We start from the raw sequence: 20,628 nt of genomic DNA on the forward strand, positions 1-20,628 counted from the left end.
GATATAACGATTGAAGAAAATGAACAAGAGGATAACCTTTGCGATAGATAGATAGATTCACAGTTTATGCAGATAGATTAAAAAAATGTGATTATTTTATGGTGTAGTTCTTCTGCATGATTTTATTGATGAGACAGTATTAAATTTTTTTCTTTCTATCAGCAAATGCAGAAGTAGCTAGTCGATTCTTATGCTTCTTAATATCAACGACAATCAACTGCTGTAATATGTTAAATAAAAATTATAGCTGAGATAAAGGGAATAATTAAATGGTATAAATTATTAATAATTGTAATGTGAAATCACATTGATATGTAGTAGATTATGTTTTTTTATCTATTTATAATTGTGCTTTTAAATAACTTTCTAAAATTTTAATTTTTGATTGTTCTAAATAATGACTAGACGCAATAACAATATTATGTCATTGAATAAGTAATACTTTTATCTACTACATGTAAAAAATATAAAGTGATTAAAGATTACATATACATAAATTAACATATTTTCAATATATAGTAATTTTAATGTGAAATTTTTTATTTTTAGATAAGATTTTTTATTTTTAGCCACATCAATCTTTGTCCTCTGAAATTGTATCAAATGATAAAAAACCGCAATTACTACCTTACCGACTTTCGATGCAAATGCATTTATCTTCTTTACGTTGGCATCACTGTTTTTAGTATTTTTTATCTAGTATTATATACCTAGTATTAAACCTAGTATTTTTTAATTGAAGTCTACAATATAAGGATAAATAGAACCATGTCAATATTCTTCCTGGGAAACTGTACCGTATGATCAGAGAAACTGTAATCACTGCATTACCGACTTTCAATGCAAATGCATTTACCATTCTTACGTTGATATTACAGTATATGCATACTTTTTTTATGTTGTCGATAAAACTGATTTGAAGAGTATATTTCACATAGGTGTGTTGAGAACTGCATTACCATCTCTAATTTTTATTAAACACTAATTTTATTAAACAAAATATTTTGAATATTATTTATATATAATTAAGATTTGTCTAGTCGAGATAAAGATAATTTTAAATTTTAATTATTAATAACTACAATGAGATATAATACATTGAAATCTAGTATTCTTTCTATTCGTATCTATGGTTTTAAATATTTTTTGAAAATTATATTTTTTGGTTGTTTTAAATAATAATTTAATATAATGACAACTTTATGTTATTGCAAATTATATATAATCGTAGATATAGGTAACAAAGTGAATGTTTTAGAGATATAGATACTAGAGACTAAAATGTAGAAATGAAAAACGTTTGGTTAATAACTGCATATATGTATTTATTATAAAGGACAGCATATTAGAGACATTTTCTTTTAGAGGTACTTAAGTGGTCTTACCAACACGGTTCTTGCTCGTGAGTCATAGCGATTCTATTTTTTTTTTTTTTTTCGATTATGTGCCAGTCGCTTAGAAATTTAAGTTATAATATTTTTCGTTCCTCCCACTATCTATAGGATATTTACAGCCAAGGAAACGCCGTGGTTTCCAAGGTAAAAAGTATTCTATTGTACATAATTTATGACTGTTTACAATTTTACATTGTCAGAACTGTCAGCAATTGATCTTTTATTCCAGTTCTGTTGACCACGACAGTATAACGTTTAGTTTAGTTTAGTTTTTTATTGTTAACATTTTTAAGTTGAAAATAATGACACGTTATTACTTGTGTCGATGGCAATACAGATTTTTTTTTTTCTCTTAATTTAGTAGTAAAAGAGTCGTAATTATAATAATTGTGCTTTTGTCAGATTTCATAACTTGGATACCGGTTATCAGATCACATTTTTGGTGATATATGAAAAATAGATAAACACTGTTTATAGTTGTTTTTGTTTAACGATGAACACGAAATAACTGAAATGCACGACAATACTGATCCAAGATTACGACATCGGCAATTACATTCATACGGGTGATTTTATATATCTATATCTATATATATATTAATTCTATTTTAAATGAAAAAATTAAATTAAATTTTGTTTCTAATTGATTAAAACAAAAAGGAACTTTGAGATAATACCGATGGAACAATCTGCAATAAAATTATATAATTACGTACATATAATCGCCCGTAGTTTGCCAAATCGAGGAAGACTTTGAATGGGTTTTGTCTCGTAATTGTTTTTATCGTCTGTTTTAAAGCAAGTGTAATGGAAGGTTGTGCTTTTTGGTGGTTTTTGGCTTTTTATTTCATTTATTAATTTTCAGTCACGTTAAGTTCTTCCACTTATCATTTTCGCGTTAATTTATGTATAATTTATTACATACATTCCAAATGATCTATTACAATTTACCTTAAATAAATAGTGGAGTATTTACAGACTTGCATGGAGATTATAGATTGTAACATTCAAGAAAACTAATTGTAATAGCATTATGATTGTATAATTTATAAAGGTACACGTTGCAGTCTTTTATAATTTATTCTTTTTTCATGTGACTAGAAATATTTCGTGTAATATTATCCGAGATACGTGAATCTCTTAGAGTTTTTTCTTGATCGAATATTTTTTTTTTTTTTTTCCCCTAACACGTTATGAGAAATCTATGAGCTGCTTCTTGTCGCAATCCTGAAATCAATTTACGACAAAACTTAATCTCGTGGACTTCATTTGATGATATACATAATATCTTTCTTTTTTAATTAGAATAGATAAATAACGTCATTCAAAGTAATTATTTCTCCTGTTTTATACCTTTATATCTCGTAACAGTTAAACGGTTAATTTCGTCTGACGTCTTTGATTTTCGTTCATAGATTTTGCCGGACGTTGTACCATGTACGAAGATTAGTCGTAAAATCAGGAGTTAGAGAGGAATGATTCGACGAAGGACACACTCCAAAGACCTGACACGTTTACAGTGACTCGGAGAAAAATATTCGGATACTAAGGTATCACCTGAATTCATCCTCACTTTCACACATACCTTTGCATCCGAATATTTCTATTCTACTTCAGATATGCAAGTAGAGCAAATGGTTATTTATAAATTTCTAAACTAATTATTTTTGTAGGTCTTGCATTTCATCGATTAAGAAGTCTCACTTTATTTTCTATATTTCTTTTATTTCTCGTCTCGGAAATCGCTGACGTGAAATTTCATTTTTTACATGTTTAATTGTAAGGGATATGAAAGAGACAAAAATTTACGAGTCTTTGGACTAAAATAGTCGAGATATTTGTTTCTTTTTTATTTTTTTTTCCTTTTGTATCGCGTGTCTCAAAAATTTTTTACGTAAAAAGTATCCAAAGCTCTAGAGAACCGTTCATTTTTTTTGGATATCAAAAATTGCTTTCTAATTGTGCATTACGTAGCACATGATAATACATATTATATTGATTATATGTATTAGATTCGCTCCGAATATATCTGCTTGTATATACAGATGCGTGTCAATGCGTATGCAATGATGATTATTATGTTCATTATAGATTTAGAGAAATGTATAATATATACTTAATCGTGAATTTTTCAACCGCTCGTGAACGGCGAAGAGATCGTAATTTGTAAATGAATGATTCTTCCTGATGCTACCGACTTTGGGCTTTTAATACTGATCTTAAGATTTTTAAACGTAGCGTAACAATTATCTACTGCGTAAATATTTAACGATACTTGAGGAAAAAGGGAGATAAAGAGAGATAGAGAGAGAAAAGTGAGAAATACGTAAGAAAGCAAGAAGCAAACGAAAAGTTCTTTCCTTTGGAGTGTCTCCTTAACTCACGTTCTTTTATTTTCATTGCTTTTTATATCGCGACATTTAAAACGGGTCTGTTGTCAGCTTTGCATGAACTTATTACGTTGAGTAGATGCAAGAAAATGTAGAAACTAAAGCAGGCGAGAGAAAGTGAAATGGAGAAAAAGTATTAATCAAAAAGATAATGTGAACTTTGCATAAATCGTTAATATACTAATTTATGTATGTGTATACCTATAGTTATATATGAACGCAATTTGCTGTACATCTTTCGGACGCAGCATAGTGAGATCTTGTTCCCTTTCCTCGTCGTACGTCCCACCTAGCTGATCATTTTTTTTTTGTTTTTTGTAAGATCCTTAACGCACGTTATACATATGTATATGTTTAGATCTGTCTATACGAGTGACCAGAAGTATCACGCATCACGGAAACGTATCGCTCTTTCTCGTCGTGGCCCCGAACGGGCCCCTGGGTGACGTCACATTCCGCCAGTATTAGGTAGACCACTTCCAGACATGCAGACACCACCATCGCTGCTTTGACTAACGCTGCTATAACTAACGCTACTTGTCTGTCCGCTCGTTCCCATTCCGGAAACGCACTGAAATCAGAATGAATATCGTTCGTCAGTATACTTTCTTTCTTTCCTTTTCGCTTTTTTTTTCGTTTTTTTTTCTTTTTTTTTTCTTTTCTTTTTTTTTTTTTTTTGACAAATTTATCGATAATTACGTACATATTAGAGTGCACCGATCGTGATGTAAAGGAATAAACGTGTGTATATGTGTGATAAAACATTGCAGGAATTTTTTCATCGGATCGATGAACGATCGTGCTTATCATCGTCGATAGAAAAAGAAACGTAGGAGTGAAAATATCGTTATTATATTAACATGGATTTGTTGAAAATTAGATGGAAGTATAACAATTTTCAGAAATAATTTCCTGATTCGAATAAACCAGAATATTGGGTGAATTCGGTTTACGCGGTGGGCCATTAAAAATTGTTTCTCGCTTCATCGAAGACCGAATTAATGTTATGGACAATGCCGAGCAATTCTCTCCCATCATTTTAATGATCTACAACAGTTATATGTCCGTTTATTTGAATAACGAGTGTCGATTCTGTAGTGGGTGAGTGTGCTTCGTATTCGTGTACGCCTTTTCATGCGTATATACATAGTTAGAAACGTGCCTTCGACATTCTAGTTGAGCTTCTTTCATTTCTTTTATTTGCTGTAATAAAAAATACGACGATACGACGTTTGGTGCGAAGAGAATGAGACAGAGGGAGGGAGAGGGAGAGAGAGAGAGATTTTTGGAAAGATGAGAAAGCAATTAAAATTGAAGAAAGATATAATGACGCGTTCGTAGCGAAATAATACGAAAGAACTTTTAACTATTGCCGTTTGTGTTACTGAATTATAATTACTTTTGATTAGTATATAGAAAATCTAATTATAAATTTATATCTATATATTTACATAGCTAGGGTTTTCAGTAGAAAGAGAAAATCGCATTAACGGCTTTCTAACTAAACTTCCTCAACTAAATCTCCCTCTCTCTCTCTCTCTCTCTCTCTCGCTTTCATTGTCTTTGAAAGACTTATATCAAGATATCAAAGAGAGAGAAAGAGAGAGTAAGTACGCAAATATACCTACGCGCAATAGTTTGAGTTGCGCGCAACTAAGGGAGCGCACGCGTGCGCATTAGGGTCGTTTGTTTTATTACACCTCCTACAAGGCAGAGACGATCGATCGACCCATGCTACTGGTTAACTTAACCACTTTCGGTCCTCGGTGTTCCCTTTAAAGGTCACTACGGATCATTGGCATGAGCTTTACACTTTATAGCTCGTACTTCGTGGCACTGACTTCTTTTGCACCGATTGATGAAAGAAAGTGAGAAAGAGCCGACTAGCAACGGAGAAAGAACATCGGAATCGAGCTAATAAAAAAATATTTTCAATGGCATCGCAGAGAGTAGAGTGTAGAGAGAGAGAGAGAGAGAGAGAGAGAGATCCTTTTTATTCGACAAATTTTTTGTCTATTAAACGAATTATTTATTTCTAAAAAGTTAATTAAATTAGCTCGTTTCAAAATTCAGTTATTTATAGAAAGAAAAATCGTTGCCAAAATTGCAATATCTAATCATTAATGAATCCAAATGCAATAGGAAAGAAAAAATTGTAGTTGAATATTGAAACTTCGAACATCTGTCGGAATCATTGATAAATGTTAGACGATAAATGTCTCTCTCTCGCTCTCTTTCTCTCTCTCTCTCTCTCTCTGTCTATCTATCTCTATCTCGCTCGTTTGCGTATTCTTTAATTCACTGAATATCATTTGATGCGATTGAATTCAATCCTTCCGTATAGTAGTCTCGCGATATTCCGCTAATATTTCTTTCATTCGTTAATGAGCTCAACGCATTCGAGACTCATTTTCGGTAATCCGAAGATTAACTAGAATCGGTGTACATCGTTGATGAATCATGATGCGAGATGTTTCGAGACGGACGAATAACTTGAAAAAGGAGATAAAATTACGCTAAAACCATCAGTAGAATTAACCAAGGTTCTCATTTAGGAAATATCATTTCGATACATTCAGTCGTCCTCTCGTTTTGAATTTCGCCAGGAAGAACATAGGAACAGCAGGAAAAAGGAACATAAAATTTTCACCTTCGACTGTAGTTAACTATATTAACCAAAGAATCGGCACTTTTACTGTTAAAATTTCGTCAAAAATTCAACAGAATTTAAAACGAATCTCTTCTTTCTTTCCCTTTTTGGTAAATGCAAATCGTTCATCGGAATAAACGATGTCGATGAATTAGCGAAGCTCGTGCCCGGTAAAAGGCTACAATATCCCATTACATTCGAATCACCGATATCTGTTGTATATAAGCACGTATTATTCCTATTGGAAGCTACGAAATCCTGCATGATTTTGACACTCGATTCCCGGCGTATATTTGCCTTTATTGTCAGCGTTACGAAAACATTGGAAGCATCTGGTAAAAGGGCTGCGGTTGATTTTCCAAATATAAGGATTTTTCTTTGATTTTTAATCATTTCTCCAATCTGCTTGAAATACATAGATATACCGTTAAATTATCTCTGACGACGTCATGCAAACGATCGGATTTATCGAACGAAGGAAGGAAAAAATGGGATATGCTTTCGTGCTAGCTTAGCGAGTGTTCGGAAAGATTTGAAACTACCTACGCAGGCTCGTGTACGATGTTAGATTAATTTGCGTGTGCACGTTTTTTTTTTCCAAGTTCGTTTTATCGATGTGCGAGTGCAACAAAAAATATATACGGGGTGTTTCATTTAACTCGGGCAGAAAGAAAGTTGGGAAAGTGAGAGAAAGAAGGAGAGAAAATATGTATACGTATACCTACATATATATATATATATATACATATATACGCGCTCGCGCGCATTACCACGCGTGTATGCGTGTACGTGTGCATGTGCGTGTGTGGACGGTTGTTATACATTCACAAATCAACGTACCGAGGTTTTTTGTTTCTACGGGGTTGGCGACAAGTCTCCTCCATTGAGCGATTCGGTTAACTGGTCAAAAGGCGTGGGTAGTAGGGGTCAGGGGTCAGTTAAGAAACGATTTACTTGGGCAGGATTTTCATCGGATATGTGGAAAACGCATCGTTTTGTGATCGTAGTGCCATTAATATTATCGATTAATTAAAAGCAAACGTTCTCGAAATACTCTGACATTCGCGACAATACATACATATATACACATACGTTTTAGTGTGCTTTCTTCTTCTTACTTTTACTAAATAATCTTCGATCTAATCGATAGCAAAACTTTAAAGACACACACGTTGACGTTCCGACCACTTAAGCGTCCAAAAGAGCGTTTGCAACGATACAAGATTTTTTCACCGATCGGTGAAAAAAACGTAACACCAAGAGAAGTGAGACACTACTGTGAAATGATATTACCGCGCGCATCTTTATTGTTTCTAAATGAATTCGATTTTTCGTAGATATGAATACGAAAAGCGCCCGATTCCGTCTTTCATGTTCGACGAGACGTTTCTTATTCGAATTATTATTTAAACGTTCGCGTACCGACGACGCCGTACTATTCCGTATTGGTTGGAACGGAGAGGGCTTGATATAATGCAGGCGTAGGTACTCGAGGAATTCGACGACTTTCGACGATCGTGTCGCGTCGATATCCCGTCGTTAAATGTAGGTTTGTTCACCCGAATTCTCTCGGCTTCTTCGCATGTGGTGGAGCGAGTAAGCAGAATAGTACCTTCCGGATGAGAATCTCTGAAAAAAAGGGAAGCTACACTTGCTAGGTGTTTCTTCTAGGTGTTCTAGACACTTTGTTGGATAGTTTCTTCCTTTCTTCTCCAGTGATCAGGTTTTCTACGGATATCCAAGCTCAGAGTTACGTCGTCTCGATAAAACTTTTAATATTTTCTTTCGAACGTCACACTTTATTCGATAAATTTGCGAGTCCATTCCAGATGCCCTTTACATATGTTCTTGAAAATGCTTTATAACAAATTGTTTATAACAAATTGTTAAATAATTGCGTTTAAAAATATCGCGAAAAAGTAGAGAAACATTTTATCTTTAAAATTGCCCTTTGCATATGTTCTTGAAAATGGTTTATAACAAATTGTTTATAACAAATTGTTTATAACAAATTTTTCATAATCAATTGTTAAATAATTGCGTTTAAAGATATCGCGAAAAAGTAGAGAAATATTTGCTCTTTAAAATTGCTCTTTACATGTTCTCTTAAAAATTGTTTATAACAAATTGTTTATAACAAATTGTTTATAACAAATTGTTCATAACAAATTGTTGAATAATTGCGTTCAAAGATATCGCGAAAAGGTAGAGAAACATTTTCTCTTTAAAATTGCTCTTTACATGTTCTCTTAAAAATTGTTTATAACAAATTGTTTATAACAAATTGTTTATAACAAATTGTTAAATAATTGTGTTTAAAGATACCGCGAAAGGGTAGAGAAACATTTTCTCTTTAAAATTGATCTTTATATATGCTCCTGAAAATTGTTTATAACAAATTATTTATAAACAATTGTTAAATAATTGTTATAAATATTGCAAAAAAGTAAAGAAAAATCTGCCCTTTAAAATGGCCTTTCTTTGAGGTCTCTATGATGTATAGTTCCAGAGATATTCCCATTTAAATATTGAACGTTTACGAGGGTCATTGACCTGTATTATTTCATTCATAAAGTATTGACACACTGACCTATATAAATTCCAAGAATTTACGCACTTACTACGATGACGCGTCGTAGTATTTTTACTATTACTACAAACATATGATTAAGCTTTATGAATGGCAATATTTCAACGACGATATCTTCGGAACGGAAAGTCGTAGAGACATGAAACAAATACCATTTTAATCAGAAAATTGTCCTCTTTTTATCAAATTACTTTAATATTATCGATATAATAAAAACAATTTCGTTGATATTTCGTAGGGATATATGTTTAAGTATCCACGTATTCTATGAACTTTTGAAATCGATTTTCTTGGAACAATATTTCTTATAGCGATTATATTTGTTATATTTAATTGTAGTAATTTAAATTATAATTCGTTATAGTTACATACAGCCAAAAGCAGATTGTTAGAGGAATGATTACAAAATCTAGTGTCATCTTTTTAAATTTATAGTAACAAAATTCATCGGATTAGAACAGCCGACAAAAACGACAACCCACTTTACTTCGACAAAAGCCTCTACGAGACTGAGGTAGATGAGAGTGAGGACATTCACTATTAACTATACAATACGACTATAAAGCTTTTTGAATTTTTTCGATATCCTTTTCATTGATGGTTTACGTTTCAAGAGTTTCTTTTCATCAAATCTGTATTCTTCGACAAGAATTTTTCTTTTATTCTAAATAAAAAATATGAAAAAGTTGGAAAATATTGTACGACTCGTATAAAAAAGAAAAAACGATCGAAACGAGAAATTCAATTTTTCAGAGGATCTCGTAAGCCTCTTCGCGTATTCGATAGAAGATTATGAGCGGTAACGTAGACGGTGCTTTTGCCGTAAATATCAACTTCACCTGTTGATGTAAATTAATTAAGCTAATAGAAGAAGAACACGATAAATAACTCGGGCGAACAACTCGAATAACTTTGAAAGCGAACTGACGAACTCGTAAGCAGAGCTCGATGATATTCTCTGAATGAGAAAACTTTCATCCAACTATCGATTTTGTCTACCTGTATAATTTACCATTTACAAGCGGATAACATTCAACGATAAATAGGTACTCATTTTTGTTTTAACGTTGCAATTGTCGATGAAAAAAAAAAAGAGGAACATAGAGATCAGTTTTTAAATGCTGGAAAGAAGAAAAATAATATAAGAAAAAACTTGTCGTATTTGAATATTTTTTTGTAGAAATCTTAAACTCACCTGACTAGGTTTACACCGGAACGCTGGCTGATATCTCCTCCTCATTCGTCTTGGACAACATACGCACAATATCCGTACGAAAGCTCTGAAACAAAAAAAAATCATGTTTCTCGATCGCAATAAATTAGAAAATTATGAGCGTGTGTGAATGGTTTTTACCGTATTTAATATATCGTCTGTAAGAAACAATTGTACGAACATTAATCGGATAACTTTAAAGAAAATGAAACGTTTCTAGTTTTCTGAGTCGTCACGATCGGGTCGATCGAAGTTAACTTTATTTTTTTTGTTTCCGAATAAATGCAAACTTGGTCGTACTACTTTCGCAAAGACGCGTTGCACGAATTCTTCAGCACTTTGCTGCATGCTGTTATTTTAATGCTAAGATCGCATGACCAAAGCGCATACTTTTTTCAAGTGCCACGCTCGTTTGTACGATATTTGCATAGAGACCATTACGGTTAGCGTAAAAGTGACACGCGATAGATATCACTTATTTCATCGTTTTAATAGACATTAACAACTCTCTTTTTTTTATCTTTTTTGTTTAATTATTTTTAAAAAGTCTAATTAGAAGTTGGATTCTTCGTAGAAAAAAAGGGAAAAAATAGAAAAATCTGTTTCTTTTTTCGACGGAATTTGATACAAATACTATATCGTTAAATGAGACAAAACTGTTGTACGCAATGATCTAAATAAGAGATTCAATTTTATGATATACCTGTATAATTATAATTATGATTCTCGATACATTCAAGTCGCGTGATCTTCCTCTCACATTCGAGTATGGCTGTTAAAATAATATTTATTTAGTTAGGAAATGAGCGTGATATCAATGATTATTACGTGCAGGCTCGATTAGAACTTTGGATATATTCTGCATTCTGAGGAAAAAAAAAAACAGAAACGAACTAGTTCAGTCTCGCTGTAGTTCGCTATTGAGTACGACGATGCTTTCAATTGCGATCATAGAAATACTGTTTCAAATAGTTTCTGCCATTATGGTGCCAGAGTTTTGGTACGAATTACAGGAGTTGGAGAAATCTCAAGGAATACAGGAAGGTGATCGTTCCTTAATCATTGCCGATACGATGGAACGATATAACAAGAGTAATCTAGATTCAGATTGGACACCTTGCGTCATGAGTTTCCTGCGAGATCATTCGAAATCTTCTATGACCGTTCTTATGGCAAACTCTTCCGAAGATAGATTAGCCGATTTAGATTTACTCGTACGTATTTTTCAAGCCGATATCGCAACGTATACGTTGAACAACGCCGAAGATCTTAACGGATACGAGAAGATATCGTCCATAATTATCGTCATCGAAAACTTGGAGGATCTAAAAAGAAGAAACTGTACCCACTATCTCAAATTGTGCACTTACGAGTCATGCAAATTTGTTGTAATAATAGGATCAAGAATTTTCGAGGACGAAGATAATTTTCTCCAAGAAGCCAATAACATACAACAGTGGATGTGGTTGGAACGGATTAGTAAAATCATCATTTTGGGAAATATTGGAGGTACCGTCTTATTAGCAAGTAGTCGATCCTTTAAGCCCGACGAATTGTGTACTCCGTCTGAACCGATTCTTTTAAGCAAATGTGAGGGAAACGTTTGGGAAGGCGAAAGTGAGATCGAAAACCTTCGATTGAACGGTTGTAAACTTGTTGTTGGTTACCACGATTATCCGCCTTACTCTTTCGTGAGTAACGAGACAGGCGGTGGGAAAATATTAGGATTGGAAGGATTCATGATCGAGGAGATATTGTCCGGTATGAAGGGCCGAGCGATAAGAGAATTGATAACATTGACGGGCAACGAAAGCATTGACAACGATTTTAAGATGATAACGTATCAAGACGCTCTAAAAATCGACTTGCTGATAGGTGGTCGTCTATGGAACCCTGATAAAGATACAGACTTTACGATCGCTTACGACATGGTACCATTGGTCTGGATATTGCCGACTAAATCTAACGTATCGCTACGTGGTTTGGTCGCACCATTCGGAAAAACCGTGTGGCTAGGCATTTTAGGTGTTCTCTTATTAGGAATCATCGTGAAATTGTTCTTGATCAAAAACATATCTTTCCTAGACATTTCAGCCTTAGTCCTTGGTGTTTCGGTGTTTCGTCAACCAGTAGAAACCTCAAGTCGCCTATTGTTCATTTCTTGGGCCCTCTTTAGTTTCTTCATAACTCAATACTATCTCGCGTCGTTGTCGGAACAACTCATTAACGCGTCGAATCTTCAAATAGAGACGATGAAGGAATTGCTGTCGTCTGGATTGGAATTGGGTGGAACCTCGAGATACGCGAATTTGTTTGATAATAAAGACGAAGATGAAGACGACGATTACGAAGAGAAAGTTCTTATTCGGGATATTCGTGAAAAATTTCTGATATTTTCCTACGATGATTATGTCCGCCAGCTTTCGGATCTTTTCAAAGGGAAAAATACAAGTATAGCACTCGTCGTTAAACTGAATGTTTCCGATCATCAATTATTAAATTTACCAAAACAACACGTCAGCGTATTGAAAGAGAATATGGGCACTCATCCGTTAGCCATCGCTACCTGGAAAGGATTTCCATGCTTGAAAAGGATCAATATAAAGATGCAAGAGCTAATAGAGAATGGCATTACAAAACATTGGGCTCAGTTAATCACAATGAATGGGAATTATTTTCATTTGGACGACGAGACTGAATCCGATAACGTTATCGACCTCGAAAGCGTAGCTCCTAGTTTTTTATTATTAATTATCGGTTATCTCATTGGAATTTGCGTTTTTATTATCGAGCTAATAGCTTTTCCAAGCAAATTTTTAGAATAATGTGAAACGGGTATTCATTACACATTTGGAATATATTATTATATGTAAAGAATATTTTCTATGGTAGTCGTGTAACAAGCAACGCTTCAATATTACGATAACTTATCGTTAGTATAACATACGTATAAATGTAAGCTTTCGTGAATATAATTTTGTGAAAAAATAGTGCTCTTTCAACGGTTTTGTAATAACTTTAACAATTATTATATATTTTTTTTTTTTTTTGTTCAGAACTAAAGACAAAAGATCTTCTCAAAAGAATATCGAAAGAAGAAAAGGACTTCTCTCTGGGATCGTTATGAGTGTAATTTTACTGAGGTTATAATAAAGTCATCTAGGCTTTTTAAATATCACGATCGCGAAAGCAGGATGCCTTTTTGAAGAGTTTATTAGAAAACTTTCATGTAATTCCATTAAAACTCTTCTTTGAAAAGAAAGATAGAGAGAATTATTATTACGTATACTTAAGATTCGCATACTTACGGTGGATCGTTGAAAGAATATGCAACGTCTACTAATTATTCATTAAAAGTGTATTAAATATACATTATTATATATGTCATTTTCATTCATAATCCTTTTGTGCTTTCAATTTTTTTCTTTCGAAAGTGGTGTCTGATCACTAAAAATAATATTGGAATATTTTGACGCGTTATACCTTTACTGTTACCTATTCTGATTAACATCCAAACGTGTATTTTTGCATTTACATTAATAATCTCCTTTAGTCTTAGTTTTTTCTTTTCTTTTAATGATCTTTCGTTCAAGGAAGCACCATGTATATGTACGTACGTATTACTATAATAACATTTTACTATAACATGGAAATAGTTATGTCCATTGTTGAATTCGCTTTGAGCACATCTCACCATTATCACGTACAATATCGTCGAAATTAACGGCATCCTGCTTCTACCTTGGTAAAGCCGTGAGATTAATTAACGATCCTGCCATCATCAGTCACTGTCTTAATTCTTGATCGCATAACGAGTACGTGGATGGACTCGGACGAGATGCCATTTACGGATTACGCGGATATACATACCTAGCCATTAGATAGCCATTATAGATGAATTTTCTTATCGTTTGATCTATCGATTTTATCGAATCTTGAGACCGAGAGAAAAAGGGATCGCGGGATATTATAAACGCTCGGTAAGATGTTTTAATAATATCTACGAAATATTATATTTAAAGCAATTTTTATTTCGTTTTATTTCTCTCGAGTACGTAAGATATTTCAGTTTAATTTCATATTCTCTATTTCCTATAAAATCACATTCATGAACGTCGACAAAAGATTTGGAACTCTACACTCCCGAGGTCGTTTAATATATTCCCCTTTGATCGTTATGAAATTGAGTAATCCAAGAGTCAAAGTTTACTTGGAATCGCGACGGCGTTCTCTATCTTTCTCGTTGAAGTCAATTTGAATGAGTTTTTTTTTCTCTTAGTGGAAACATTTGAATAAAAATAGAAAAGTTACGAAGGATATTCTCGTTAATACAATATATCGTGCGGTTGAATGCAATAAGAAAAAGAAATAGAAATAGTCTACGTGGATAAGGTTAATATTACAACGAACTAACGAGTTTTATTAAGGTTAACGAAGTTACAAGAACTTGGAAAAGCGTAACACTGTATGCGTACGTACTAAAAGACTGAGCTTCGAGGAGCAGGAGAGTTTCGGAAGGTATGGGGGATGAGAGACAGGAGGAGAGGGGTTGAACGAAACTAAGACGAAGTGGTCGAGGAGCAAAGCGTTTTTGCAATAAGCAATACGGAAATTATTCGACTATACCTCTTGTGGATACTTATCCAACTTATAAAAATAATCGAAAATAATATTGAAAGGAGTCGTTAAAAGCGGGGAACCTAAATGAATTCTGTTAGCTTAGCTGTCAGTAATGGTAATGGTTACGTTCTCGAGTGCCTTATTTTTTAATTGCACGCATTCATTGCACTCGCCCATAATATTCTATATACATATACGTTTACCTAAGTCATGAAAAAACACATGCATATTTTTCTTACGTCGATGGCTCGTTTGAAAGGCGCTTGAAATATTTCTTCGTCGATCTTTATAATTTCCTGTGACATTAAATTAAGCTCGAATTTCCACAGAATTTTATTATTCTCGTCTTTCATAGTTTTACCACGAAAAGAAATGTTATCGATGCATAGAAATACAGAAAAGTGCAAATCAGCAGCATGGAGGGGGAATTTATACCGCGATAAATTAATGGCTGCAGATGTACATAGATATATTATTACGGGTAGGTAGATTGCTAGGTATATCGATGTATGCGTACCTCGCTAAACGAGCTATCCTATCTTGTTCAGAGTTTACGTTCTAATGAGAGGGAAACGTGCATCGAACGCATTAACCAGAGGGGCAATCGTCGAAGCGCGTCGAAATTTGCGACATACCGAACGCTAAATCAATGCCGATGAAGGCCCTTCTACTCCACGAATTTCTCTCAACAAACTCGAAATTGTAGGAATTTCGTTGTAGGTCCTTAAGAATTTCGAATTGAAACGAACGAGAAACACCTGTTCGAACTCTCTCAAATATTTTCCCATTTATTTTTGCTTTGAAAGTCTAATATAGCGTTGTTTCAGGTTGAAAGAAGAGAGAGAAGGAAAGCGACAGGAATGACCTGAAAATTCGAACGATTTTCAATTTCAAAGCACGTTCGTACGTATTCATGCGATCTTGTTCGTTCGTATAGTCTTTTTTAAAGTCGTGTAGAGAAAATATGAAATTTATCCAAAGCAAGAAAATGTAATTGAATCAAAACATAAAAGATTTCGATTAATTAAATTAAATTTTCCGAATGAAATTACGTTAAATTCAATTTATTGGATTTTTTTTTTATTTATGTTTGTTGTAAAATACATACGCACGTACAATATCGCAGATTCTATTTTCATAAGCTTTTATAAAGGTAGATAGATATAAAATAAATACAAATAAACCAAAAAGAGACGAGCAATAGAAGCATCATAGAATTTCGCAGAGGTAAGCTTTGAAAGGTTATCGTGTCTAGTATTGCATAATCGATAGAAAATTATGTGTATATGTTTTTTATATACTTATATATATATTTCACGAGCCATCTAATTCTAAAATGAAGAAAAAAGGGTTGGGATAATGTCATGAAATAACTCGGTGAAGAATTTCAAGAGCTAAATATCAATGTGATCCGAACTTCCGTTCGAGCAAGGCCGTCATGTGTATTTACATTGTGTCGTAAACGTTGCATCGTAATTCAGCGTCATTGTGTGCCGTTACAACAGGGTATATTCATCGACAATATTATTCTTTAACGGTGTTACAGGAGATCGATAGAGATCGAGAAAGGGTGGCTTTTATTTTCAACCTTGGTACCGCTCTCCCTCTCTCTCTCTCCTTTTAGCTCGTTTCGCTCTAGAATGTCATCGATCCTGACTACCACGAAAGCGCTTGCTTGATAAAGCTCTTTTGTCGAAAGAGAGAGGGAGAAAGAGAGAGAGAGAGAGAGAGAAGAGAGGGCATGCCATGCCGGAGGGAATTTTCGAGAAAGCTTTCACAAAGCGGCAAAATCGAAGACACGATCGCTGGGACTCTTTATTAATTAAAGACCACGCGATACAGGATAACGAAATAAGTCGAAAACAAGAGCGTTTTGTTGACGTACGGCTTTTTAAAAACTTTTCTAAAAGAAAATCTATAAATGGAAAGATAAAAATTGAAACGTTTCATTTATAAATTATCCAAAATCGTATAATACTCATTGTTTCGTAGCCTTCCTGCGTCAACATGGCATCCAACGAAGTTTATATTTATAAAGCAAACATTTTCTATATAGTTTGTTACTCGATCGAAGTAGGATTAATCTCGACTTAAGAGTATGCTTTCTTGATCGAGCTCGCTCTATCCGCGCGATTAATTCAAGCAAAGGCGGAACTAATCGGATGTGAGAGACTTACCAGCGAAATTATTCTAAATTGAGTTAGTTATCTTTCAGGTGCGTTACATCCTCGTCGTACTCGCTTCTTGATCTATCGAATCTTTTAATTCTTGTAATTGTTTTTCTTCCTTTCTCTCTCCTCGTCCATTATTCCGCTTAGAGAGCTTAAATAGTCATCGAGTGTTCGATCGAGAGAATAAGAATTCGAAGATGAAAATGCGCGAGAATAAGAGTTCGATATTCCTCGTGACAGACTTCTTCTTTAATCAAAAATAACGTAAACGAAAAAGCGTCGAGTAAGAGGGTAAGGAAAGCACAAAAGTCGGTGTAGTTTCGAGGGACGGCGAATAAATGGCTGGGAAGGAAAAGAGAATGGTAGGGACTAAGTCGTTCGATTTATGGTTTCGGCCTACGATGTCAGGATACGATGTTTCTAAGAATATCGACGACTATGACAAGGAGCGAGATGTAAGTAAGTAAGAGAAAGAGGGGAGAACGTAGAAGAATAAAAGAAGAAAGGAAAATTGTGGGAGGAAGGAGAGAGGGAGAGAGATGGGTGCCAAGCAAATAGGAAGAAGTAAGCGAGAGTCGGCCTCGGTAGGGTTCTATAAGGTATAACGCCGGAATCCTCAGACGTTTCGGCGCCCAATGCCGACGTCTCGTCGATGACGTCGACTCTACAAAGACCTCGACGACTATTGACTGCGTCATTCCTGCGTCGGCACTCTTACTCCCTTCCTTTCATAGCTTCTTGCCATCCCTCTCTCTCTCTCTCTCTCTCTCTCTCCCTCTCCTTCTCTTTCATTCTTATTTTCAAGAAATAACCTCGGATTTATCGAAAAAAAAAAGTTTTCATACGTTCGTACTTCGTTTCTTTGGAATTTCGACTCGATAGTTCGCGATCTTATCTGCACTGCGAAAGAAAACTGCTTATTGGTCTATACAAAATAATATGACTTCGGAAGACTTCCTTCTACGCTAACATAGATCATAAATTGAAAGATGAAATTTTCACGAGTTTTCGACTTCCGTCGTACCTACGTATTACTGCGATATTTAGCGATCGTACCTAAAGCACTTTTTTCATCTCGTTTCATTCCGCTGAAGTTACGAATTCACGTTTTTGCGTCCTCGGATTAAAATGACCCTTCCTAGCGAAATGAAAATGGCCTCGTCATGGCTGATTGCATGGATGATACTTTCGACTAGGTGCAATTACACCTGTACCTTGTTCCAGGAGACTTTTAAATGCGAACGATATTTCTTTCGTTTCGCCAAAGTTTCTCTAATCGTTAGGTTCTTCTATATCTGCATTTGAAAACTTCGATTGGTTCTATTAAAGAAAAATCAAGAGAACAATCCCTGAATTTTCCCATTTTCCTCTCGAGCTAGGATATTAATACGTTAGAATGTTAAAAATTATGAGACATTTTGTCGTTTAAATTTATGCTGCGATTCTTATCGATTTTCGAAACAAGAGTTAAAGTTTTTCTAACGTGGAAAGAACGATGGTCTTGAGTCGAGTAAAATAGAAAAGATTTTCATCGACACTTTAATGCGTATGTATCTACATGCAAATCGCATAATCCACTTGAAATAGAATGGAGAAGAAGATCAACGTTAACGCGGTACTGACGATTTACGACTACCCGTTAGGTTTAAGGAAGCTCTAATAGACGTACTACTACCCCCCATCGACCGTGGAACAAGTTTAATTCGATTCGCCGTTGGATATCCTGAAATAGAATTTTGGAAGATATAAGTGGTACGATCCTAATGATGAGGTCGTACGATGAAACTTACGTACTATCAAGTTGACTTCAAAAGACAAATTCTACAAGAGTTCGACTGTCATCATTGCTAGAAGTCAACGAGCAGAAATTCAATGTTTAGCATCGTCTCTGACAGCAGATAAAAAGAAATTAGCAAAATTAATTTGATAAGGAATATGATGCGGAAGAATAGTTGAAAACGATTAAACGAAAATAATAGAAGAAATATGATGCCAACGGGAAAGTAAGAGGCACTCTATCGTTGCAAAAGAAACATGGAGACAAATCGAAAATCGAAATCACTGATAAAGAAAGGAAAAGTGTTGCCGACTTAGTTTCTTGCCGAACGGCTGTGACCCGGATTTTCTTGCGCTCTCGACCAGCTAATCAAATTTTATTGGATTCCTTTGGACCTATCCATTTTTCTTTCCTTTTATTTTTCTACTCTTCTCGTACACCTTGCTTTTTAATAATGCTCCACCATGAATGTTTTTCTCTTTCTCTTTATACTTTTCTTTCGTACTCGTCGCTTTGTCTTCTTTTTTGTCAAACTTTCACGTTCGTGATAGCATCGCGAATGAATTAACTAGAATCGAAAAGTCGCTGATTTATTTAATATTCTAACGATCGAACGTGTATCGAGCTTTAGTTTCTACATCGATCGATGGCTAATATATCGATTTAAATCGTCCCGACGAATTTGACATTATCACGACTTAAAGCCGATCGACCGTCGTAATATTTAGTCGTTTCAAGATTTTCTCGAGATCGTATTTACGGTTACCAAGGATACACGGTGTAGGTTTTTATCTGGTATCTACGTACGGTAAAGGAAGCCCGTTTTCTCGTCTACCGTCTTCCCCGATAAAAAGACTCCTTCCCAGACATCCAGTCTAGAGCCCAGTACAGCTCCAGACTCCAGTTCTACGGTCCAGACACGAAATATAGCTTGTTATCTTGAAAATTACGCTTCCTTTCAGCTCGCCTACCACTTCGATCGGGAAAATCCTACCTTGAGATTTCTATCCTTGGTGTTGATTTTTTTCTTTTTCTTTCTTTTTTTTTTAATATATCCCGTTCACTGCTCTCTTTTCTACATTATCTCTTTCCCTTTCTTCTTCTTTCTTTTTCCTTCTTACTCTTTTCATTTTATATGGCGTAAAGACTATAGCAAGCAGCAAGTAATGAAAAGTTCGTCGAATCTGCACTTCGAATCGTTCAAGTTTTCTCACCGTTCATCCTTCGAAAGCGTAGTTAAGAAGATTTAATGACTATTCGAGCGTGGCTGATGTACTTGTAGTCGATCGAACGATACAAAGAGTTGAGTTTTCTCGAAGAAGATCGAAGGAACAACCGATGACGAGGAAACCAAGCGAGGAGTGGCCGTCCGAAGAGGAAGCACTTATATTCTTCCTTGGGAATACGTAGCGACGATTCGTACAAACTTTTAATTGGATCACGCTCGAAGACGCTTTGTAATTTTCGACGAAATCTTTCCGTTGAACGATCGATCAAATCTTTTCCTCGATATCTCTATATATTCTTTTTTTTTCATAATCCAAGTCTCGATAGAAAATATTTTAAATGTTTGAGTTGGAAAATGGAAAGTAAAATTTATTTCTACGAGAAAATTAATCAGCGTCCATTTGATTGTTCACGGTAGAAAAAACATGGGATAGAATTAAATATCATTCGACGTTGTGATATCCGGTATGGTAAAGTTTAATTTGCAAGAAAAGTAAACGTGAGAAAAGCCAAAAAGATGCGACGCTTTAATGGCAACTCGGTGTTAGTTGGGCGCATTAGTCGTGTGTATATATATATATCCAACAATGGACGCG

At 34.6% G+C, this 20,628-nt stretch overlaps 2 protein-coding genes across 16 annotated transcripts in view; one reads left to right on the forward strand and one right to left on the reverse strand.

The window, feature by feature from the left end:
• Window positions 1–1,299: 1,299 nt before the first annotated feature.
• The window catches only part of LOC127070924 (dopamine receptor 2-like), a 48,684-nt gene continuing 29,355 nt past the window's right edge, over window positions 1,300–20,628 (reverse strand). For 8 of the 15 annotated variants that reach the window (XM_051009523.1, XM_051009526.1, XM_051009524.1 and 5 more), the window contains 2 exons: window positions 10,220–10,304; window positions 1,300–4,355 (listed from right to left, as the gene is read on the reverse strand). In XM_051009523.1, the coding sequence (XP_050865480.1) occupies window positions 4,233–4,355; window positions 10,220–10,304 (208 nt within the window). In that variant the 3' untranslated portion in view covers window positions 1,300–4,232. Of the gene's footprint in view, window positions 4,356–7,274; window positions 8,064–10,219; window positions 10,305–10,940; window positions 11,010–20,628 lie in introns of those variants that run through there. The other 7 variants (XR_007784738.1, XR_007784737.1, XR_007784744.1 and 4 more) reach the window with 7 other exon arrangements.
• On the forward strand, window positions 11,028–13,531 carry LOC127070923 (uncharacterized). Its single transcript, XM_051009519.1, has one exon. The coding sequence runs from the start codon at window positions 11,170–11,172 to the stop codon at window positions 13,060–13,062; it is 1,893 nt and encodes a 630-aa protein (XP_050865476.1). The 5' UTR covers window positions 11,028–11,169; the 3' UTR covers window positions 13,063–13,531.

Source organism: Vespula vulgaris, chromosome 19 (assembly GCF_905475345.1).
Source record: "Vespula vulgaris chromosome 19, iyVesVulg1.1, whole genome shotgun sequence".
In the NCBI taxonomy this organism is placed as follows: domain Eukaryota; kingdom Metazoa; phylum Arthropoda; class Insecta; order Hymenoptera; family Vespidae; genus Vespula; species Vespula vulgaris.